General features: G+C 38.2%; 2 protein-coding genes across 5 annotated transcripts; both read left to right on the top strand.

Moving 5' to 3' along the window:
* Positions 1 to 1,205: 1,205 nt before the first annotated feature.
* Positions 1,206 to 16,564, top strand: LOC121653983 (aconitate hydratase, mitochondrial). Of its 4 annotated transcripts, XR_006012894.1 has the most exons (19): positions 1,206 to 1,277; positions 3,063 to 3,205; positions 3,673 to 3,931; positions 4,406 to 4,498; positions 4,837 to 4,995; positions 5,124 to 5,274; positions 5,420 to 5,524; positions 5,592 to 5,683; positions 5,937 to 6,042; positions 6,391 to 6,548; positions 6,692 to 6,765; positions 8,418 to 8,529; positions 8,714 to 8,896; positions 9,031 to 9,126; positions 11,015 to 11,206; positions 11,380 to 11,512; positions 13,459 to 13,580; positions 13,648 to 15,242; positions 15,577 to 16,564. XR_006012894.1 is itself a non-coding variant. In XM_042007801.1 (18 exons), the coding sequence occupies exons 1-18, from the start codon at positions 1,242 to 1,244 to the stop codon at positions 13,777 to 13,779; spliced, it is 2,340 nt and encodes a 779-aa protein (XP_041863735.1). In that variant the 5' UTR covers positions 1,206 to 1,241; the 3' UTR covers positions 13,780 to 16,564. The 4 variants fall into 4 exon arrangements, 3 of the variants coding, with proteins under 3 accessions (XP_041863735.1, XP_041863727.1, XP_041863742.1); XM_042007801.1 differs by having other exon boundaries at positions 8,714 to 8,890; positions 13,648 to 16,564; XM_042007793.1 differs by having other exon boundaries at positions 13,648 to 16,564.
* Positions 16,565 to 18,030: 1,466 nt separating this feature from the next.
* polr3h (polymerase (RNA) III (DNA directed) polypeptide H) lies at positions 18,031 to 24,219 on the top strand. Its single transcript, XM_042008895.1, has 6 exons — positions 18,031 to 18,424; positions 19,504 to 19,600; positions 19,868 to 19,954; positions 21,894 to 21,957; positions 22,081 to 22,315; positions 23,437 to 24,219. The coding sequence occupies exons 1-6, from the start codon at positions 18,314 to 18,316 to the stop codon at positions 23,485 to 23,487; spliced, it is 645 nt and encodes a 214-aa protein (XP_041864829.1). The 5' UTR covers positions 18,031 to 18,313; the 3' UTR covers positions 23,488 to 24,219.
* Positions 24,220 to 24,329: the final 110 nt, after the last annotated feature.

Raw genomic sequence — 24,329 nt, 5'->3', positions numbered from 1 at the left:
TGACGGTCCATCGGACAAATAGCCATCACCGCTACTCCAGTGTAACGCATACATCCTAATTGTAACCCACTCTGTGTTTTAAATAATAAAACAAACTGAAATAAACAACAAATGCTCCTCCACACTTTCAATATACAATGCAGATATTTATAACGGCGCCAAGAATAAACAAATAATTTATTAAATATAACATTTTTAAATTGTATTGCGGGCCTAGTTTATCTGGCGGAGAGACATTTGTAGTTCTCCTTGCTGCTGAACAGTTTACTATAAATATAAGTGGTGATAGCAACAGAGTCTCTATTGGCTGAGATGGAGGACGACCCGCAGATTATTGGGCTGCAGCAGCTAGAGACACCTGACTTTAACATGTGGCTTGTGGGAAATGTTGTTCTCTTTAAGCAGAAATCTAATTTTAATATATTTGCTTATTCATTTTTTTGTTTATGTCTGGTTTCTTATGCATTTTTAGCGTTTCTTTGTTAAATAGTTCAAAATAATCAACGGAATTTTACATTTTAAACTCCCGTGAATTTGTTTTCTTTTATTTTCTTTAAAATGTTTTTTGTACTCACCCCTTAACTTTATAAAAGCTGTGGATAACCTACCTAAACACATTAAAACTTATTAAAATAAACATAAATTATATAATATAAGCGCACACACAAGTAAAACAAACAAACAAACAAACCAAAAAACAAACAAACAAACAAACAAACAAAAACTACAAATCTTCACCTAATTGCTACATTATCTAGTACCAACTTTATTTTTTCAAAATAGGCTGTGGCTTTGGATCAGGCAATGTTTAAATCGGAATTTGGCAAAACCTTGCTCTCTGTCCCCTCTCATGTATGTGATTTGAACAAACCTGTTTTTAAATAACTAAAAACTATATTAATATTAAAAATTGTACATAGCAACATGCTAGAAACCTGCATCAATACAGTTACTATGTCCTAAACCTTATTAGGGCTAAAGCAGCAAACAAAAACATTTTCTTTATTCCTTACTTAGCAATCTTTTCCTTCAGAAAATTATCGATTAAAAGTTTAAATGTTAACTTCTGCGTTATCGATGTATAACAAAAACGACGTAATTTATTTATCTATTTATTTATTTATTTATTCAATTCCTATTCCTTTATTTATTTTACTATTCTGATCCCCATTTTTTAAGTAACTGGGCTTTAAACAGTGACGTCATATGAAGGCGACACTCATCAGTGAAGAAACTACGAAATGGCTTCTTATTGCTTAACTGTTGCCAGGCTTCGGGTAAGAAGACGTTATTTGACTTTTTCATAGTTTTTTGCAATCTTCCCGTGTTATTCAGCCGCCATTACTTAGAGCAGATAAGTGAGGAGCAGAGTGCGCAAACAGGACCGTCGTTAGGTCATGCAGTCCCTACTTGACTCCTGACGACGCATTGTAACGGCCACGTCCGACCTGTCAGCGACCCAAACCAAAAACTCTAAAAAATGTCTGTTTTCAACACTAAGAGCTTAAGTCAGCATAGAAAGGTGATGGCCTTTGTTAGCTGCTGTGCGCAAGATGATCACAAGGTTACGTGTGTGGGTTTTTTGTTTTTATTTTGTTTTAGCTTGGTCTTTTAGCTCCTGTTATACGCACATGATTATGATTTGGTAAGGACCGTATCATTACTGTGTATTCTCAAACATGTGTCAAATAATAACGACATGTGATTTAAATGACAGATAAAGGAATTCTTTTCAGGGTTACTCTTTTTTCCTTAGTGTTGCGTCAGTAGTTTATACAGTCTATAAACTAAACTATACCCATAAACGTTAATGTAGCATAATATGTGGAGACAAAATGCAGAAAACAGATTATCTCCTCTGCATTTCTGACTTTATTGGAGCTTAACGGAGAGACAAAAAAAAAAAAAAAAAAAAAAAAAAAAAAAAAAAAAACACGGGTAATTATTGCATTTATGTCTTAAGAATTTCTTTAAAATGAGCTTTTAGCCTCTGACAATTAGAGCTCAACGCAATTTAGTTCAACTAAATCTTCATTGCATCGTTCTAGTCCACTCATCAGGCAACATTTGCTTTAAATGTATTAAAAAAAAATTTGGGAGAGTTTCCAGCTATTATATTCTTATATCAATTGAGTGCCCTCAAAATTCATTTGACCTTACAACTTGAAATTAAGTTATATTAAGAAGGAATCCTAGGAATCAAGAAAAAGGAAAGATGTCTATGTAGGGTGAATGCTTTTTCAACTCCCAACAGGTTGACACAGTTTTTCTGACTTCTTTATATGTGAACTGTACACTTACATATTCTCCAGTGAGCACTGTGTCAGTAGTAATGCCATCTTACAGCTTTATTTAATGCTCTTTTAAGAGCTTGTGTCAATATTTTAACCACACTCTCTCCTTGTGACGAGATAGATTCTCTTTGTATCAGCTTAACTTGGGTAAATCGTTGATTGTCAGGTTTTAAAGGTCAACATTTATTTGGAGCTGTGAGCCAACTGCCATAACTTAGCTTTTGAGCAGCTTTTCCTTACACTGTAAACACTTCTGGCTTACTGTGCCTGGAAAACCTTTCTGTGAGTGTGTATTTACCATCTAAAATGTAATAATGATAACTATTCAATCATAGAGGAATATGCATTCAAGATCAAGATCATAGTTTCATGGCTTCATGCACTGCACTGCAATTCTTTGAATGCCATTAAATGTTGTCATATTCAGTCAAATATTGGGTTTATAAGAGAAGTTTGACAGTGTTTTTATGTTATGTGCGTCCCTATTTTTAGACCCAATTCTAATTCAGTTTTAAGTTTCTACTGTAATATTAATAATGTGTAATCAGCCTGACTGATCTGAAGAGAAGAGGTAGTTTTTTTTTGTCTCCATTTAACTGATGCAGCAGCCAGTGTAAGAATTCTCTTGGTTTCTGGTCACGTATTACCTGTCTTTCACAGCTTAACTTTTGCCTTTGCCTCAAAACTTTATATTGGTCTTAAACAGCACAATAAAACCTTGGTTATGGTGTTATTTCTCTGAATGCATGTCTGCTTTCCTCGGTCTAGCTGGCTCTTGGAATTGGGGCAAGGCGGTTTCATGTCTCTGCAGTCTTCAGCGCCAAGGCCAAGGTGGCCATGAGCCGCTTTGAGCCAGGCTCCAGCGTAAATTATGAGAAGATGCATGAGAACATCAACATCGTACGCAGGAGGTCAGCAGCTGCTGCTCGTAGAAATACTCAAGCATTGAGTCATTGTTGATACCAGTTTGGCTCATAAGGAATGCATGTTTTTTTTATATATATATATAATTTTAACAGCTGTTCAGTAAATTATGTGACATCTATCATGTTGAATTGTTATAATTAACTTGCTAGCCCCAAACTTTAAATGACCTAGTGTCCCCCTCATGTTCAGCTGGTCTCATTAGTGCAATTATATGTAAAATATAAGACTTTCTAAAAGTGTGACATGACTCCCCAAATTCTAAAAGCACCTGCTGTATAGATAATTAAAATAAAATTCACAAAATGCTCAAATCGTGGTAGGATAGCAGACCTTGGGAGATGAAAATGAAACAAAACAATCTCAGTTTGCATAAAAAAAAAAAAAAACTATATACCTAATCCTGGGCTTTAAAATAAACACAGAATAACACTGGACTAATCCTCCCCATCAGGCTCAACAGACCACTCACCTTGTCGGAGAAGATTGTATATGGTCACCTGGATGATCCAGCAGGACAGGAAATTGACCGTGGACGCACTTATCTTCGCCTGCGTCCAGACCGTGTGGCCATGCAGGACGCCACAGCCCAGATGGCCATGCTTCAGTTCATTAGCAGCGGCCTGCCCAAGGTGGCCGTTCCCTCAACCATCCACTGTGACCACCTGATTGAGGCTCAAATCGGAGGAGCTCAGGACTTGCAGAGAGCGAAGGTGAAGAGTGAAGGAGGAAAAGTGGATGTTCTGTTTATATGAGCAGTTTTTTTTTCATACAGTCAGCTACTCAAACACATGCAGGGAATCACCACACAATAAACACCAGATAACAACAGTAAACTGGTACGCTTGAAAAATCTGCATCTTAAGAATCACAAGAATTTATCGGTAAATGAAAAAAACATTTTTGTTTCAGACCATGATTATGCTTTTCTAATATACTGTAGATTATTATTTTGAGTTCATTTTATTATCAGACATGTAACAATGTTGTTTGGGAAGAATTTGATTTGCAGCTCTCAGGGATTCATGTGACAACAGATTTTTTTTTAACCTTTAAAATCTTAGTTTAGGGCTTAGTTTCTTTTTTTTTTTTTTGTTACTTGAAGGATTGAAGGATATTTGTGTATGTGTGACAACAGTGTGCCTTGGGCTGAAGCTTCACCTTCTCTCCATTTACTTTTGCCACAGGAAGTCAACCAGGAAGTCTACAACTTTCTTGCAACAGCTGCTGCAAAATATGGAGTTGGTTTCTGGAAACCCGGCTCAGGGATCATCCATCAGGTACAGTCTAAAGTCATGCTATAAGTTGTCTTCCTAATCCTGAAAATGTTGTTTTTCTTATTTTTTTACTCAATTTTTATTAGATTTTAATGTGTTTTGTTATATCAATTAAATCAATGCGTTGTAGAAAATGGAGAGGATGTGAGAACTTTGTAATTGGAGTTTTGGTGTAAAACATGACAAACATGATCTTTTTGCATTTTATGTCACATGAAATGCATCTGAAGGTACTTTTTAATTAATCAATTTTACTGATTACTATCATTAGGGCTTACATTTCTTAAACGTCAAACAGGTCAAAATGTGCGACTAAATGCTTATTTCCCATCTTTGAAAAGATCATCCTGGAGAATTATGCTTACCCTGGAGTGATGTTGATTGGTACTGACTCACACACTCCCAATGGCGGTGGCCTGGGTGCTGTGTGTATTGGAGTGGGTGGAGCTGATGCTGTAGATGTCATGGCTGGAATCCCTTGGGAGCTCAAGTGCCCCAAAGTGAGTTCCTCGTACCATCTAATATCTTGTAGATTTCATTAAATCTGTTTCCATTTTATTTTTAACTGCTGACACACACTAAGCTGTTTGTTTTCAGTTTGCTAATGGGTGTATTTTTTTCCCCACAGGTGATAGGAGTGAGATTGACAGGAACCCTATCTGGCTGGACCTCCCCGAAAGATGTCATCCTGAAGGTGGCCGGCATCTTGACTGTGAAAGGCGGAACTGGTGCCATCGTGGAGTACCACGGACCTGGGGTTGACTCTATCTCCTGCACTGGTAGGAAAAAAAAGGAGTACAGAGTTTAAAATGTCATGTATGGTGTTTATTCTGTTCAGAAAAATTGCAGCTCCTAATGCTATATTTTGCTTGATCAGATAATAAATTTTGGACTTTCGATCGTTGTCAAAATGTCCCATCTTAGGAATGGCCACTATCTGCAATATGGGGGCTGAAATTGGAGCCACTACATCCCTTTTTCCCTACAACCACCGCATGAAGACATACCTGGAGAAAACTGGCCGTGGAGGTCAGTAACTCTCTGCTATTCTTTGTCTCCATTTTCACTCTTACCTACATCTTTCTTCCTTTCTCAGAGATTGCCTCTGTGGCTGATGAGTTTAAAGAGGACCTGGTGCCAGATGAGGGCTGTGAATACGACAAAGTTATTGAGATCAACCTGAGTGAGGTGAGCAAAAACACTTTAATGACTCAGTGAAGAAGCAAACCAAAATGCACAGATGCAATCAGGAATCTGCTGTGTCTTTTTCCTTCAGATTCATTCACATGTCTGAGACGTAACTAGAGCTAAAGTCAAACATAATCTTTCAACAGATAGTCCAGACTTGTTCATGCTATGTAGCCAGGATGGAAATGAAAAACTCTCCTTTAAGAAATTGTAATTTGAGTACCACTATCATTTCTCCCTCTTCCCATAACAGCTGAAGCCGCACATCAACGGACCGTTTACCCCCGACCTGGCCCACCCTGTGTCTGATATTGGGGCCGTAGCTAAGAAGAGCGGCTGGCCCCTGGAGGTTAAAGTTGGTCCGTATTAGTGACCCAGCAGTATTATCTTGCAGCTTTTGTAATTTTATTGCTTTGTATGGTGAAATTTGATATTTATTTTATTGCTCTGTCTCGCTGTGTTATTGACCAGATATGATCAGATCACATTGCAGCTCAGCCGTGACATTGATCGTCCACCCTGAACGCAACATAATTCTGTTCATTGACAGAATAAGTGGAGTGTTTCATATCAAGATGTCTGTCTTCTTACCAACAAAACTTGTCACATGTCATGCGTTAGTTATGATGTTAAGAAGGAATTAGTCCACACCGTTTATAAATTTCCGGTCTCCTATACTTGGCTTCTTCTTACAAATAAATAAACAGGTCTGATTGGGAGCTGCACCAACTCGAGCTATGAGGACATGGGACGAGCAGCCTCTTTGGCTAAGCAGGCTTTGGATAAAGGCCTTAAGTGCAAGGCCCAGTTCACAGTTACACCTGGTTCTGAACAAATCCGCGCCACTATTGAGAGGGATGGATATGTGAGTGAGAAACATACTAAGACAAATAGAAAGTTAATCTTACCTAGCACCCAAAGCATTTTCCTTCTTAAGACTTATCACAGTTGCACTTCTTTGAAATTTGTGAAAAATTGTCTTTTCAAATTCCTGTTGCCTCCTCTCAGGCCAAGATCCTGAGTGATGTCGGAGGAATCGTCCTTGCTAATGCTTGTGGTCCCTGCATCGGACAGTGGGACAGGTATGCGTCTCATATGTTCGAGTGTATTCATTATTAGTAACTCTCCAGCAGCATATTCAGGAAGTTTATGTTTGGATCTGCTTCAGAAATCAACTTTTATTGATATGAAAATTGACCTGAATCAAATTGGAGGCTAGTTAGAAAATATCTAAACAGCTAATGGCAAGATTGCATCAAATTTTTTACTCTAGTATTTATTGTCTCTAGTTGGCAATTCTGGAGCAACTTACATCTTCTCCTGAGCTGCACAGTGGTGTGGTGGTTAGTATTTATCACCTCAAAGAAAGAAGGTTACTGGTTTAAATATTGGCAGAGGCCTTTTGGTTTGGAGTTTGTATGTTTTCCTTGTATGTGTGGGCTCATTTCGGCTTTCCCTAACACTCCAAAAATATGCATTTACTGATTCTAAACTACGATATATATATAGGTGGGTACAGAAAAAATTGTCCTAAGTGATTAGTACTCCTTGTGCTTCACCAAGGCAAAATATCAGATACCTGGTCTGCACTATTACCACAGCACCGGCACGTCTCTGAAAAGGTGAAGTCTGCACACAATTCAAACAGCATTTTGGCTGGTGTATATACCAAATGCCTGGCTCAGTTCCAGCAGCAAGAACTGCATATGCGCCAACTTTGATCAACAGATTGATACAAACACAACAGACTTGTGTTGGTGACAAGCAACAGGGTCATTTTAAATGGATAATTAAAGTCACTAATGTTAGAAGGCACTAGCTCCCTTCTGCATTTTGTTATCCTTGTGTGCAAAGGTGAATCATGGGCACCTAACATTCACAGTTTTTTCTTGTTTGTATCAATCATTTCCTGTCAAAGTGTTGTTCTTCTAAGTGAAGAATTTGTCATTGTTCAATGAGGAGGCCTGTCTACCATGGAGTTTCTTTACAGATTGCATGTGTGTGGGTGCGTTCTCAGTCTTAATTGAATAATTGAATGGATGTAATGAGAAGTTGAAGGGAAAGGATTGTACTAAATATGTTTGATTTTCTAAAATTCTGTTTTGAATTGTTCCTGTGTATACTGCTGACTTAAGCTCATTAACACATAAGAATATGTTTCAGGATCATGATGTTTTGTTAATGAGCTTGTTACCCTTTTTTTCAGAAGTCTGCTGTGATAGGTCTGTTGGAAATGAGAGGGTGGGGCCTTGGGTAATAAATAGGAAGTGCTGCCAAGCAGACTGGTTGGACTGCCCAGAGGGATGAAGGTTGTTTGGTGTGCAGAATGGCCTAATTGTGTTTTTTTCCATACCAACTGAAAATGGATGTATTCTTCCCATGCTCACACATGCCACAACTAAATCTCTGGAATGTGCTGCAGTCTAGCTATGCAATAACCAACAATTGCTGTTATTTATATTTCTTTGTTGCATATTTATTTTAGACGTAATTAATGCCTTTTTTATGTAGTAGCAGCCTAGCATCAATCAGATGCCAAAATGAGACATAGATAAACAATATATATCAAAAGCATATAAACAGATTACCCTGAAATAAACTGAGCATGTTTGTTTCCAAGAGAATTAACCTTTTTGTTTTCGATGGACGCATTATATGCATATTAGTTATGAATATTGCAGCCACTGTGGGATAAAACACATCCGACTAACAATCAGTGTTTTGGCATTTTTAGGAAAGATGTGAAAAAAGGAGAGAAGAACACCATTGTTACATCCTTCAACAGGAACTTCACTGCCAGGAATGATGCTAATCCAGCTACTCATGCTTTTGTCACCTCTCCTGAGGTCAGACACACTGCCATGAGTCACATGAATGATGATACACTGATTATCAGTTGCTCATATACACTTTGTAGTAAAAGACTCATTTTTATATTCCTGTAAGGATGTTGACGTCTGCTCTCCTGATGTCCGTGTTCTAAACTTGAAGATCCAAACAAACGTTGACCTGTTGTGTAATTTTGTGTAGATTGTGACAGCTTTGGCCCTCGCTGGGACTCTCAACTTCAACCCTGAGACTGACTACCTGACTGCACCCAATGGAGAGAAATTTAAGCTGGAACCCCCCACTGGTGATGAGCTCCCCTCCAGAGACTTTGACCCAGGCCAAGACACCTATCAACATCCCCCTGCAGAGAGCGGCTCAGTAAAAGTCTGTCCTCCAATTCACTTAGTATTTCTGAAAATTTAGCTTTCAAACAAAATTTTCAGCTTTATTTGTATAACTCTAATTCACAACATTCATGGATGAACACTAATGTCTCATGTTGCTTTGATGTCATACAGGTTGACGTAAGCCCTGCCAGTAACCGTCTGCAGCTGCTGGAGCCCTTTGACAAGTGGCATGGAAAAGACCTGAAGGACATGAGAGTCCTCATTAAGGTGAGCAGGAGATGGAAATGCCATCTTTTAACTCACTGTCAGCACAGGGCTGCCATATAAGTGAGAACCAAAAGAAAAACACGACTTAACTCCACAAATAATCGCGGTATTAAATGTTACGATTAATTAATCATAAAGACCCCTCAAAATCGTCACTTCCTGTAAAAGATCATGTCTTGACCATAACAGCAGATCAGTGCAACTTCCACACGGAACAAAAACAAAGTTATTCCATTTCTGTGTGTTTCCGCTTGTGTTGCTCTGGTTCCATGTGAGAGTGGGACAGTACGACAGAGGAAGAGTTCAAATAACTACCAGCTTTTAATGCTAAAGGTCAAAGCTCATTAACGCTAACGACGCTAATGTTTATCTAACGTAACATTGAAATGAAATGTTATCCTGCCATTTTCTCTTGTGATCACGTACGCTCGGCTCGGGTTGGTCTTACAGCGTAACATGATGCGTTCACTGAGCGTTAGTTTAAACAGATGGGGAAAAAAGTAAGTAAGTAAGTGGCTTTTAGTTGTCGGTGTGCAATAGTCCATAGTCTGTAAAATAAAGTGTATTTAGTTCCATATATGTGGTCAGCTAAAAAGCTGGAAGTCAAAGCTAGCTTTGACTAGAGATTTAGTTGGGACTTTTTGGTTACTTTACTTTGTTTTTATATTGTTATGTTGGCAACAAATGATATAAATAAATAAAACCTAAAGACCTAAAAGGAATGTTCATGTGGTTTTTAGACATTTCTAGTGTTGGGAAATTAATTAACACAGAATAAACTTGATTACTGTAACATTGTGATTATTTCTTTGACAATAATCGTACCAAGAAAATCTATAACACCCCTACTCTACATGCAGTGTGCACCATCTGTGGCCGCAGAGCTCTGCAATATGTTAGGCTACATTGGGTAGCAGGGCGTTTTGATTTGACATCATAAGGAAATGCTGCGCTTGGTTGGAGTAAAACATCAGCTTGCCTTTGACCCCCTTGTTGTAGGAAATAGTTTTGCCATATGCAGCGTGTAGCTGGAACTGAGCCTTGTGGCAGCTTGGTTGAGTTAAGGGGAGGAGTGAGTGTTATGTTACTAATTTAAGGCGATAGATGTAATAATGTAAACTTATTAATTACAAAAATATAACATTTACTGAGTTGTTACAATATAATTAGCTGTTGAGAAGTAATTTTGGCATGTCTTTCTGTTATCTTTGCAACAGTAAAACAAGATTTGGGAAGGGAGGAAAGTAGAACCCGCTACAGCTAATGTTCTATAAGTAGATACTGAAAATATATTGAGCTGATGATCCTTGTTGGTACTGTTTGTGCTTGTTCTGTGCGTATTGTAGTGTATAAATTGTGCTTGTTTTGGGTCAGATGACCCAAATTTCTACTAGAAATCAACTGTCCTGATGTATCTGAACAGCATTTGGTTCAGTTGATGGATTTGCTGTACAAAAAAGCAACATGTTTGGATGCAGGATGAGCTTTTCCAGAGTTGTTGTCATAAACCCACAACAATACCTGCTGGTAGCAACAGCTGCTAAAACAGCAAAACTACCCATCTAGTTTTTCTTGCCTTTGTCAGTATTTTCCTGTGTAGCTGGACCAGTGTTTGCTGTCTTCAAGAGCTACATGTCATCCACATATTTGCTGTGATAACTTGCATTTCAGTATTGTTTGTTTCTCTAATTTCCCAAATACGGCATTTTCTGTTGATACAGTTGATGCACACAAAAAAGTATCTGCTTGTCATGCGTCACGTTCATATAAAAGATTCACTTGTAATTATGATTGTGAGCCATCTGACATGTTTTGAATAGTTAGACTTAAAATGAAAAAATCTGACTGGTAATCTGACACAGAAGAAACTATTCCTGTCAAACTGTAGGTGAAAGGAAAGTGCACCACTGACCACATCAGCGCCGCCGGTCCCTGGCTGAAATTCCGTGGACACCTGGACAACATCTCCAACAATCTGCTGATTGGTGCCGTCAACATTGAGAATGATGCTATTAACAAGGTGAAGAACCAGCTGACGGGAGAGTACGGAGGTGTGCCAGATGTGGCCCGCTTCTACAAGGTGAGATTGTTGGGCGATGGCGTCTAACTAGGCGACCGATTTAAATGGCACTCTGACAGTTGTGTTGTTAGAACTTTGGTCTTGAATCACTTGAGCCACTGATCTGAAACAGGATTTTCGCTGCAGGATCAGTTTAAACTATTTGTTGGTCTTTTTGTGATTTTAAAATCCAGGCCAGTGGAGTGAACTGGGTGGTTGTTGGAGATGAGAACTACGGAGAGGGATCCAGTCGGGAGCACGCGGCCCTGGAGCCACGACACCTGGGAGGACGTGCCATCATCGTCAAGAGCTTCGCCAGAATTCACGGTGAGTATTAAGAGGTGGAAAAGAAACATAAAAATATCAATGTTTATCAATGAGAGATACCCAGGTATTACTTAAACCGGGCAGTTTTGATATATTTGCACTGTTTTACTAAAGAGTCTTCATGAGAAATGGAGACGCAGGGGTAAAACAAAACATAGTAGAGACATGGGGGGAGTAACAGGGTAACATGAGCCACTTTTTACATTTAATGCTTCCAGCAAAATATATTAATGACAGTTACTTGATGTGGTTTATCATTTAATATTGTGAGTTATTTATTTACTTTTTAAACACAAACCTGTAAAGGTTAAAAATAAGCTGTGTGATATGTTGGTGCTACTGTAAATAATATCAAAATCGCTTAGAGCATATAAATTTAAATACCATGTTGACCTTAATGAAGGATGATTGAACTTAATGTTTTAATAAAACTATTTGCATCCTGCTGTTACTTTTCCTAAGAAGTAACAGCATTGATCTGTTTCTGATAGTTGACAAATTTGCCAACAGTTTTGTATAAAGATTTTACCCGAGTTGGGGCGTGATCCAGCTGGGAGGTGGTAAACTTTTGGTTGTTTTTAATTGATTAAGTTATGTTATTAAGCCTTGGCAATGCTGCATTCTTAGCATCAGGTTCTGATTACTCTGTTAACTAGAAGCAGTGTGCGTGGAAATGCACGTGCTGTGTGTGACTGAAATGTAAGAGTCATCAAACATTAACAAGCTAGTGGAGGATATCCTGTTGCAGGAATTTCTCCTTTTCCACCTGATATCTCCTTTGTACCGTTCTCTGTATCTCGTGATCCTTTGCCACAAACCTTCTCTGAAGCTGATTTTGCTGCTCTTTTTAAATCATATGGGGGAAGTTAAACCTCTGTTTGATTTCTTCTTTACTTCTTTTTCATTTGGATCTTACTTGGAGAATATCAGAAAAAAAAAATCAAAACACAGGTCACCTTGTTAAGCGTATGGTACATATTTAGCCTTTTTCAACTTATAGGATTAAAGTGAACCAGTGACTCAGCATTTCCAAACAAAAGGAGAATGTTGTTGTAATGCTTTATACAGTTAAACCAAGTGTATGACCCTTTTCTTTAGAGTAACCTCACTGGTTACACTAGAATCTGGCGTTCAATTTGCTCTTGGGCTCCCCCTGCAGCTTTAGTATGTGACTTGTCACAAAAACAAGCCCCTGTTTGAGCCCAGCACATGCACAGCCCTACAAGAGGCCAACAAAGACACTACCAGAAGCTGACAAAATGCAGGGTAATTTAACAGCACAAGACAGGAGTAGACATTTTCATATACAATGATTTATGATGAAAAAACACTCACAAATTAAACAAAATGGAGGTGTTTAAGAAATGAGTGTATATGTGAAATCAGTACGTGTACAATGTATTCTCGTTGTACATATAAAACAGTATCATGTATTTAAAGATAGCAGAGAAACTCTAATATTATACCTTTGGTATTAAATTAGCTAAATTTACCATTTTTATATCACTAGAACTTTTTTGCAGATGAATTTGAAACATGTTTTCATCTCTTAGGTATGGATGATGAATATAAAGTTAGATTTCAATCTCTAGTAAACACATGAAAATGTTGCCTTTAATGTGTTTTTACTGTTAGCCATGACATAGAGCTCTAAAGTAAACATCTGGAGTATATAAACATATTTAACCAGCTTTATTTTGGGAATCACAGTTTAAATCCTCTCTGATTCACAACCCACACAAAGCAGAGGAAAAAACTCATTATAAACTCGAACATCAGCAGCTTTACCAACAGAACCAAGCAGAGCAAATTAGATACAACACTGAACGAGACTGATAATCAGTTATTAAGCTAATAAGTTATTAATTCCAGTTTCTTGATACATTTTAATTTTTAGTCAATATGTTGTTTTGTTCTCAATTTTCCCCTTTTTTCCATCCCTACAGAGACTAATCTGAAGAAGCAGGGCCTGCTGCCTCTGACTTTTGCCGACTCCAGGGACTACGACAAGATTCGCCCTGATGATAAGATTTCAATCACTGGCCTGAAATCCTTCGCCCCCGGCAAGGTGAGCAAAATTCTGCCCCAATGAAACAACATTCCACATTAGTTTAACCTTTTCCTGCCTCCTCCAGCCCCTGTCGGCAGTGATCAAGCACAGCGATGGAAGTCAGGAGTCCATTTCTCTGAACCACACCTTCAACGAAACCCAGATCGAGTGGTTCAAAGCCGGCTCCGCCCTCAACCGAATGAAGGAGCTCCAGTAATTGAGGAGGAAGAAGGTGGTAGGGTGTGTGGGTGGGGCCATCAAGGTGACCTTAATGTGGTTTTCAGAAGAAGAATGTGGACTTGTAGAGGGGCTTCACAACGGGGAAAAACACAACAAGAACAGTGGTGGGTAACCCAGTTTGACGTAAGGACTGCTGCAGTCATGCTCAGTTAAAGAAAGCTTGCACACAAACACACACAAGGTCGCTGTACAGATGAAAAGCGCACAGACACACACACACAAGCACTTACATGCAGAGACAGGATTACTGTGAAACCTTCCCAGTCCACAGTTACTCACATGAATTCAAACAGAAGCTCAGCAGTGTGTGTTTCTGCTGTTTGCAGCAGTTTGAAACCAGATTAGTTGAGCTTATTTGCTCTTTGTAGCATTAATTTGACCCTTTTATACAAAGATGTTTATCTAATACACTGAACAGGACACCATTTTATTATTTATGTGAGACTCTGAACCAGAATCAGTGGTGTATTGTCTCTGAAGTGGAGCACCTAAAGGAAGAATGATTGTTTTTATGCTATTTGCAGACCTGATTAAGACTAGAAAAACCATACAATACCAACTTTATTTACAAACACTTTCACACAGCAACAGCTGAAACAAAGTGCTTTACATCAGTAATAAACAAAGCAATAAGCTCATCAAGCTTTAATATCCTGACTGCAAAATTCACCACAAGATGATTCTATTTCTTTTTTGCATTACCTTATTTTTAATGTCTGATTAATGTCCACACAAACCACGATATAAGCTGAGTTTTATAAGTCGTCAGTGTAATTGTTTTAGACACTGAAGTCTAGAGATCCTTTTCTGGTCTGTCTTTGTTGCTCTCTGATGACATTACTGACTGAAGCTGCATTCACACTGTAAAAATGGCACAAACCCAACTTTGCCGCCCAAATATGACCCATATCTGATCATTTTCTGACGGTCTGAACAGCTCAAATCTGACCCAAGACATTTCAAATGTGGAACTAAATTTAAACAACCACAGAAAAAAAAATCAATCCTATTTCAGAAAAAACTGGAATTGGGCATAAAGACCTGCAGTGTGAATGTGGCCTTAGATAAATGTTTACTCTATGTTGACAGTATCACACTGTAAACAAAAGAGTCTGAAATCCATATTTAATCATTTTTCTGGTAAAGAAACAAACCAAGCACATCACGTATTTCTTTTTTCCCCTCTTTTCAGAGGTAAGAAACTATGGGTCTCACTTACTGTAAGCAAAATTGCTGAACATCCCATCATTCTGCATCTTCAGCTGCACAGGGCTTTTTAATCAGAGCTTACGTACATTTGAGCGAACACATTAAACTCTAAACACTCCCTGCCACTCTTCACATGCTCATTTCTGCTCTGGCTTTACATGATAAATCCAGACAGGTTGTCGTTCTCCGTCTTGGACCAGGACAGCTGATCAGAATGTATGATTCTCTCAGGTACTATTTGCATTTATCTATTTTCCCCTAATGCCATCTCTCCTGATGTTTTGACTGCGTTGACTCTTCATGTCTGAGATGTTTGATTTTCCTTTTTTTCCTTAAAATTTTTAGTTAAATTCTAGTCAGTAAAGGATATTAACATAGGAAATCCTCTGTGACAATAGGAAAATGCAGTATAATTATGTAACAAAGAAGCCAGACTTTGTTAAGGAAATCTTTTAGACTTGGACCATATAGTTGAGGCTCTCTTATATTTCATTTCTTTGGAGCTTCACAGACCAGATGACCGTCAAGTTCAAACTTTATTTTATTGTGTTTTATGTGTGTTGAGTCCCAGTTTTTCAGGTTGGTCCTCGGTATCATCTGGCCCTGGAGTGTGTGACATTTCCTCATGCAGATGTGATGAACGATGACTGTTTTTTAGCTAAATGTTTTTTCCAGGTTGAGGTTTTGGGCCTCCACAGCATGGAACTGCCTTCTCTCTTCTTATGAAAACAAAACGCACAATCTAGCGTGCAGATGTCTGTACACTAGAACTTTGTAGAGTTAGGGAGGTAGATTGAGTCGTGCTGCGGCTTGCATTGTTCTTCCTTTGCACACATTTAACTTTTCTGCATACAAGTGACTGTAAGACTGAATTATAAATGTTAATCATGAACGCACAATCTTTTCAGACAGTAGAACTTGCTGTAGCTCCATGAACGTGGTGTGTTATGGAGTAACTTCACTGAACCAGTGAGCTTATTTGTTGTTGTGGACTTTGGGAGCTTATTTCTGCTGGTTGTTGTGGGAACCCAGTTGGTCCTCTGTGTGAGGCATCTCCATTAATGGTGAAGAAATTCAGCTTCATTCTGCATAAAGGAGTTATAAAAATCTGCTCCCAAAGAAATTGGCCAAGTCACCGATTTAGGACCTGTTTGTAAATGATGTGATGGTTGAATTTTATAGGAGTGTGAGGTCCTATGATCATATAGAGATATATTAAGATTTTTTTTTAGATAATATATATATTTATATAAATAAAAGAGAGAAGAATGTGCTGTTTGCTGCCTGTCTTGATGAGTTCTATTAATATTTTAACACAGTGAAGCTTCGTTTATCTGCTGACATCAATTGCAGGTTCATATTAAGACACAAATATGGATGATATATTTACAAAGTTGGCTCTTGATAGCTTTGTGAACTGTCTTAATTTACTATTTCATTAAAATCTTCTAAATGATTGACTGCAAACTATTCCAGGTCAACTTTAAAAAAAAAAAAAAGAAGCTTTTTTGGATATTAATGGTTCCCCTCCACAAAGGCCGTTTGATGCCTGATGCAAATACTGGGATGTTGAAAAATAATCATTATCCTTTTTTTTATACACAGAATGTGGAATGAAAATAATCACTATAACCATAGTTATTTTATTATGTACCAGCTTTATTTCTCACACAATCCAGGATCAATACTCTTATTTAAATATGAATAACATGATCATCCTCTTTTGTTTGTCCTCTGTTCATTGTCAAAGATGAGTATTTGTTGTTCTCTGTTTCAGGCTTTTTTAGTTTCCAAGCACAACTACAAAATAGCAAACAATTGTTCTGATGATAGCTTTATGTCATTTTGTACTCGGTGTGATCTGTTTGGTCGAGTGAAGTCAGTTCTTCAGTGTGGATCATTTATTCAGCTGCACCCAATAAAAATATCTAATATGAGCAGATGTTTCACAGTGATTGTCATTGCTCCTGTTTTAGCATTAAACTTGATTTTGTAAGACTCGACTGCTGTACTTCTAGCTTAAAAGTTTTAATATCTTGACATTTACTATAAAATAATGAAGAATAAATTCTGAAATTAATGTTTTTGTGTTTTATTTATTAGGATACTCTAATAGATTCTACAGTTATGTTCAGCCTCCAAGGAAAAACCTTGTTATAACAGTTTAAGGCATAATTAAGGAGAAATTCTGCCATGACCATAGTCAGTAGGCAGTAATGTGACACTTGTCATTTCTTGATACACACATTTACACTTATTTCTAAACATCAGATACTCTAAGCAAGGGCAGGAGCAGGGGGTGGCTTGGAGGCGCATTAGGTAAATGTCTGAGAATGCTGAAGTAACACTGATAAAACTTCAGATTTGGTTCAAAGTAAGTTTTTCTTGTCAATGAAATATAAGTCTTTGTGCAGCAGGTCAGTGAAGCCATATAATGCAGGATCATTCTAAATAATTTCTGAAAAGTCATTAGCTGTTTGCTTTTCCAAATTTTGCTTTACTAGTTGATTTAGATGACAACTTTATTTGTGATATATTTTCTACAATCTTTTTTTGTTTTTCTCGTTAAAGCCCCGTGTAGATGTGCCATCATTTGCTTAGTCTGTGCCCCCATCAAAGTGTTTCTAGATCTGCAAAAACTGAATTCACCGAAAACTAATTTTGGGGTTGTCCTGTCCTCTCCCTATTTCAGATCAATATTTCCTTCATGTATCAGGTCCAGGAAGGGCCTGCCAGTACAGCCAAATGGAAAATCTTTTGGGGGGCTGAAGTAAAATTTTTAAGGCAGCATGATTCGAAGTTATGAACTGTCTTGAATACTAAAAGCAATTAGACTGTATTATTATGCTAGCAGACATTTTAGCCCTCTAAAACCACAGACACTGACAATGCATGATCTGGATACAAGAACTGGAAATGGCCAACTTATAGTGATTCCATCCATGCCTGGATGGAAAAAAATACATGAAAATAAAATAAATAAAAATCACGTTAAAAACGGTAATATCCCTTTAAGTTTTGCGACATGTCGTAAAGACGCTCTCTCACGTGGAAACGTCATGGACGTTTCTTTAGCAAATTTTAAGTTAATTGCGTTATTTTTCAGCTAAACCGGGATCCACTGTGGTTGGTATTGTTGTTTTTTCTGTACTCGTTTATTAGAGGAGAAGGAGAAAAAAAATGCTGCGCGGTTAAACTTGCGGTACCTTTTTTTTGGTCACACCGGCAGTGTATGTGTGTTCATGTGTGTAATAAAAATAAAAGTGAGTGAGTAAGTTGGTGCTCACAGACTAGTGTGCATCATGTTCGTGTTGGTAGAGATGGTCGACACCGTCCGGATCCCACCGTGGGACTTCCAGAAACAACTGAACGAGGCCATAGCGGAGGAGCTGAACAAGAAACTGGCCAACAAGGTGACTAAGAGTAGTCAGCTGGTTCTCCATCAGTTTCCCCACCACGAAACGACAACTTCTAAACATGAGTAAATCTTATATAGCATGCAAAATAAAAATAAACAAGAAGTTAGATTATTCTCACTTAGACATAGTCAGATCTGATGGAAATATCTTATGCAGAACATTAAATAAGATGCAAAGAATCACTGTCAATCAAATAGATAGTCATCCAATGAGAAGTCTTTTTAGCTCAGCTAGAGAAGTTTCCATCCTGAGATGTACTGTCATGAGCAGTGGTTTTAAATCTGAGAGATGTGCTACACAAAGGCAGCTTTAGTAAATAAGGACATGTTTTAAAGTAGAGTTTTCCTGCTCTGACTCTGAGGAAACGCTGTTTCACTTCAGATATTTGAATTTGCATGAAAGACATGGCTGTACATATTATACTTTCCAACCTTTGGCCCTTGTCTTGGTTTAGGAAAACCATCTCGGGACCTCCACACTGAAATAATTGTGTTGCATAAATGTCACAAAGTTGACAAATATAAGGATGAGTACATTAGAAGAGAAAATGCCCCATGCCTCTTATCTGATTTCTCAGGTTGCACATCCTCAACTCCTCGTGTCTTGCCCTCTCCTCGTCTCCCAGGCAGGTGCATCTTTAGGAACTGAAGCTTGCTTTAAAGTATTTAGTAGAGATCAGTTTTCAGGTCAGAGGAGATGAGGAGGCAGAAATTTAGACTAATTAGACGAGCATTCGGTTTTTGCACACTCTATAGTGTTAATGTTTTTCGGTAAGTTATCAAATGACTCATTCAGCAGCGTCTTTCACAAAGTAGTTTGCAGTTAAATTTGGCCCATTAGCACAATGTAACGGGAACAAATACATAAAAAATCTAATTATGTACAAAGGTTTTGAGTAAAGGTTTTACCATGAAGTGATGCAGTAGGTCTCAGAAACAGTATGTATTAGATATAATACAATAAGTATTAAAGGATTAAGTTTTTTTAAAATAAAGGTTTGTACTAAGTAACAGGCTCATATCTGTCAGACTCTACTTTGTATAATAAACTTTGAGCTGCTGTTTTAACCTCAGGTGGTCTACAACGTGGGTCTCTGCATCTGCTTGTATGACATCACTAAACTGGAGGACTCCTATATATTCCCAGGAGACGGCGCCTCGCACACTAAAGGTTTGATGATGAAAATGCTGCTGTGAGAAATTCTTGTTTTTTACTGGATTTACTGGATATTTGAAAGATTAACAGTTATCCTGAGGGATGTTTAAAACATACTAATATGTGTACTACATACCTCAGGCTTTGAATCAAAAGCCCCTGTTTCCCATTTTAACACACACCTCAAGGTTAGAGTTAACAGGCTGCACTTGTGTTGACTGTGAAACCCATCAAGTGTGAAATTCAGATGTGATCCCACCTTTCTTTTGCTGTTTGTGCCAGTTCATTTCAGATGTGTGGTTTTCCACCCTTTCCTCGAAGAGATCCTCATTGGCAAGATCAAGTACTGCAGTCAGGAAGGAGTTCACGGTAACTTTTATCTTCCCACCTCAGCGTGCTGTCTACACTAAGACAGCATTGGAGCATTTGTTGTTTTTTAATTGTCTTTCTAAAGTAAATATTTGGTATTGAAAACTCCTTTTTGTTTCCTTTAAATGAGCTCCTTACTGTTATAGAGTACTGGCACTGAGCAGAATCAGGCACATATCTGCATTTATTTGTTTTACTTTGAACCATCTCGATACTCAAAGTCAAAGTTTGTTGTAAAAAAGAAAAAAACAGATGTTTTTTTTTGTACAAAGATGCCTTTATTTAACTGATGATAGCAGAGTTTTTAAACCCAGACAGGAAATCTGAAAACTCTCGGAAGTCACATAAATAATTATCACAGAAATCCTACCTCTGCCACAATTTATAAAACAAAAATGGGTCAAACTGATCATAAACAGTAAAACTAGTTTAAAAAAGTTATACATTAAATTGATATATTTTAAAAGAATATTTTTAACTTTTACATCCTATACCAGAAAGAAATGTGGGGAGTTACTCCTCTAAAATGTGCACACGTATATTTACACTATTTTTTTTATTGCATCATGGAAAGGTCTCTACTTTGTATATACTTTAGAAAGTAGATACATTAAAAATAGATGCATTTTCTTTATTTTTAGTCATAAAAACAGATCTTTGAAGCCACTCATATTTGACTTGTTTCCACTGATGCATGATGATTAATGCACAGCATCATGGGCCAATATGTGGATGCAAGAAGTACAAGTGAAGGGAACATATCACATAGTGGTGACTATTGTGTATAAAAAGCATATGGAATTAAACAAAAAACAACCACATCATCTTCAGGGTTATTAGGGTTAAAATCGAGTCTCTGGTGCCAGTTACAAGTCAACTCCAGTACAAGATCCAAAGTGGGACCTGTCCATAACATCCAATGCATCCAAAGATTAAAGTTACAGTTCAGTCGCGTTCTTGTTTCCTTTTTTGCTTCTGAGCTGCTGCTCACCATTTTTGCACACCAGTTAAAGCATAATTAGCCAGCAGAGACCGAGTGACAAATGCTTCAGCAGCGGAAACAACCAGTGAAATGTTGCACACAGAAACAGTCTAATGAAACAGAAAGAAACCACGAGTCCTGCAGCTCTGCATGACAACATCTGTTACAGGAGAGTTTTAGAGCAGGACACAAAAAGACGGTGAACACGCAGCTTTCTGCTTTAAGGCAAAAGTTTAAGCTGCGTTGCTGGTTCTCTCCCCAGGCTTTATGATCTATGAAGCCATTTATTAAATCCTTGAGATTCAGTTGGCATGCCCTCACTTTACCCGCTTTATGCCCTTTAAAGCTCTCTTATGAAAGCCACTTTTGTTTTTGCACGCTTCTTTTATCAGTTTCTGTTGAGCTGTTTGCTGCGGAGAGGTTGCATAAAATGTTCACTTTTACAAATAACCGTCTGTGGTAACAGCTAGTTGCAACATGTACATGCGTTTATATGCTTGCATATGTGAAAATGTTATAAGACCATAAGCTATATTAAATGTGATATCATGACCCTTGATCCATAGATGACTAACAAAAATATGATTCCATCTGAACACAAAGTTAACTAAAAATAAAGCACTGCAGCACTTGGTAAGCCATTGTAAGAGTCTGACTCCTCAGCTGGAGCTTATGACGGGGTGATGAACACTGAGGGTCAGGATGTGATAGAAAAGTCTCTTCTCTGACATCTGGCAGAGGGACAGCACAGTCTGGACCAGAACAATTCAATGTCTTGAGATGAAATGAAGCTCATTGATGGTCAAAATAGTTCACCAATGTGAATAAACTTAATGGAAATGACATTTATTTGTAAAAGGAAATACATTTTATCTATTAAATATTTATGTTTTGGCTGTTTTCTAAGAACGATAAGAAAAAGTGTCTTAAAATCACGCTGATCTGTCTGCTTCACAGTGACGATGGGTTTCTTCGATGACATTCTCATTCCACCAGAGTCGCTTCAGCAGCCTGCAAAATTGTATCCAGACCTTACAAGTTCAAGTGCTGTAGGTTTTTTTTAATCTCAAGTCACATCATTTGCCTCAGATTGATTCTAGAGTCGCTTGTGGTTTTAAGCGGAGCTCCTTAGCTGCAGCCTCAGTGACGAAGCAGAGCAAGTTTGGCTCTGGGAGTACGAGACAGAAGAGGGAGCGCACGACCTCTACATGGACCAAGGAGAGGAGATCCGTTTTCGGGTGTCAGATGAGGTCTTTGTGGACACGTCTCCAACGGGGCCAGCCACAGCGGCGTCTGACACGCCAGCACAGCCGGGACAGTCAACGGCGCCACCGGCAGAGGAGAGCATGGAGAAGAAAGAGGCCCCATACACTCTGATTGTAAGAGTCACATTAACATACTGTACATAAAAATGTGTAAACTGGAAGTTTAAGAGGGTTTGAAGATGCTGCACACCTCAGCAGATCTGTGCCTGTGCGCTGGGGTGTCATTAGACATTTCTGACCCGATAACATCTCGAGTCCTGAAAATGTCAGGACTTTGTCAAGATTTAGCTTCTTGCTTCTTTCTTTTACTCATACAGCCTCATTGCAGTTCAGCTTTCACTCAGTCTGCAGGATTTTCTGACTTCAGCTGCTCATTGACAAACTGAACTCGATGGTGAGAAGCAAAGGTTTGCAGTGGATGGCTCTTTCATCAGGTTCGTATTTGTGCAGGTGCAGCTGCACGTCAGAACGAGGAACCAACACTTTGTAGTTTGCTGAATATCTTGGAAGGTCAGGTGAGGGATTTAATTAGCCTTTCAGTGAATCTTGGAGGCTGCTACCTTAACTTGACCTCCACTGCTGCTTGTTAACGCTTACAGGAGACGATAGAGGAGTTGTTGGTAGCAGGGACACGGCTTTTGCATCACATGACCCGTATTCCTGACTATTACTATGTGAATGAGTCATAATCCAAACAGTGTAATTAAGATCTGAGACCTTGGTTAAAAAGAAGTAAAACATTAATCTCAGAGCAGATAAAAACACTTGAATCCTTTTTTGAATTTTCTATTGCAGGTCGTGTCAGTTTTACTTACAGTATATAGGACATTTTAAAACAAGGGTTTTGTTTTATTGAGTGTAATCTGACTTTTGTGTTTCACTGTAATTTCATCGCTTTTAAAGTTGAGCCATGTTCACTTTCAGGGTGTATTTACAAAAGCCACATGTTTAAATCAGGGATATTAAAAAACCTCAAAACAAAACTGGATGCTGTATGAAGCAAATATGAAGCTCTGGGTTAGACCCTGTAGCTCTTTGTCAAAGAGACGCTACATTAAAGCTTTTCACTGGTTTTCTTTGTGTCCATTTGCAAATAAATCGTCATGTTCGTCCTTTTTTGTTGCATGTGTTGCTGCGACAAAATCAGCGGTCGCATAGTGAATGTGTTACCATGGATGTGCAGTCATTTGTATGACAAAGGTAGGTCTTACTTTTGCTTTTTTTTTTTCTTTCAGGGGACCATCTGCGAGCCAGGACTGGGGCTGCTTTCATGGTGGAACAGTTAGCAAGACAGAAGAAGAAGATGGCATTTAAAAGACGCGAAGACGCGAGGACGGTCAGCAGAAGACGCAGAATGCTGTCGTTTCTTACAACAAGCACAAAGAAGTCGAGCTGCAGTCTAAACCAAGACATCGTCAGTGTACCAGTAGCTGATGATGGACACTGGTTGCACTGAGAGAACTGCTCTAAGCATACCAGCTTTAAGTTTACATGTACAATTTGCCTCTTTATGTGTTTATTAACAAAATTATCATTTGGTATATTTCCTTCTCATTATCACATCAGCCAGTTATGCATAACTTTTAACTTACTTGTGAGCAAAACAGCTTTATTTATCAGTCGTTTTTTATCTTTTTCTTCTGCATTATAAATGCATTTCACCAGAGGAAGAGGCTGTGATCTGGGAAATTGTCATTTTGTGTGATTATAGCAAATAAATCAGAGGAGATTAGTGACCAGCTCTTTAAATCCCACATTTTGAGGGGCAGTAAAGGACGCAGCCCTGTGTGTTTATAACAGATCTGCACAGTTTGGTTGTGACTCACTCACAGATTTGTGTGTATTGTGAAATCAGAATTGCAGAAGACAGTAATTCATGTGACAGCTTGTTTGTCTGGGTTGTGAAACTCGAACTAAAACAGACTGGTTGCATGTGACCTTCAGCAGAAATACTGCTTTAGAGAATGTGTAGCATAAGAACTGTGTGAATGTGTTTATTATTATTAAAATGATTTTTTTCTGCAAGGCTTTGAATTTTGATTAGTGTGAAAAAAAATATGATTTCATATAAGTAACTGAAACTGTACTGATAGCCCACGTGTGTGTTGTTGACTTTTTGGATTCAGTC

Source organism: Melanotaenia boesemani, chromosome 2, assembly GCF_017639745.1.
Source record: "Melanotaenia boesemani isolate fMelBoe1 chromosome 2, fMelBoe1.pri, whole genome shotgun sequence".
In the NCBI taxonomy this organism is placed as follows: domain Eukaryota; kingdom Metazoa; phylum Chordata; class Actinopteri; order Atheriniformes; family Melanotaeniidae; genus Melanotaenia; species Melanotaenia boesemani.
This window is presented reverse-complemented; position numbering and strand designations above follow the sequence as displayed.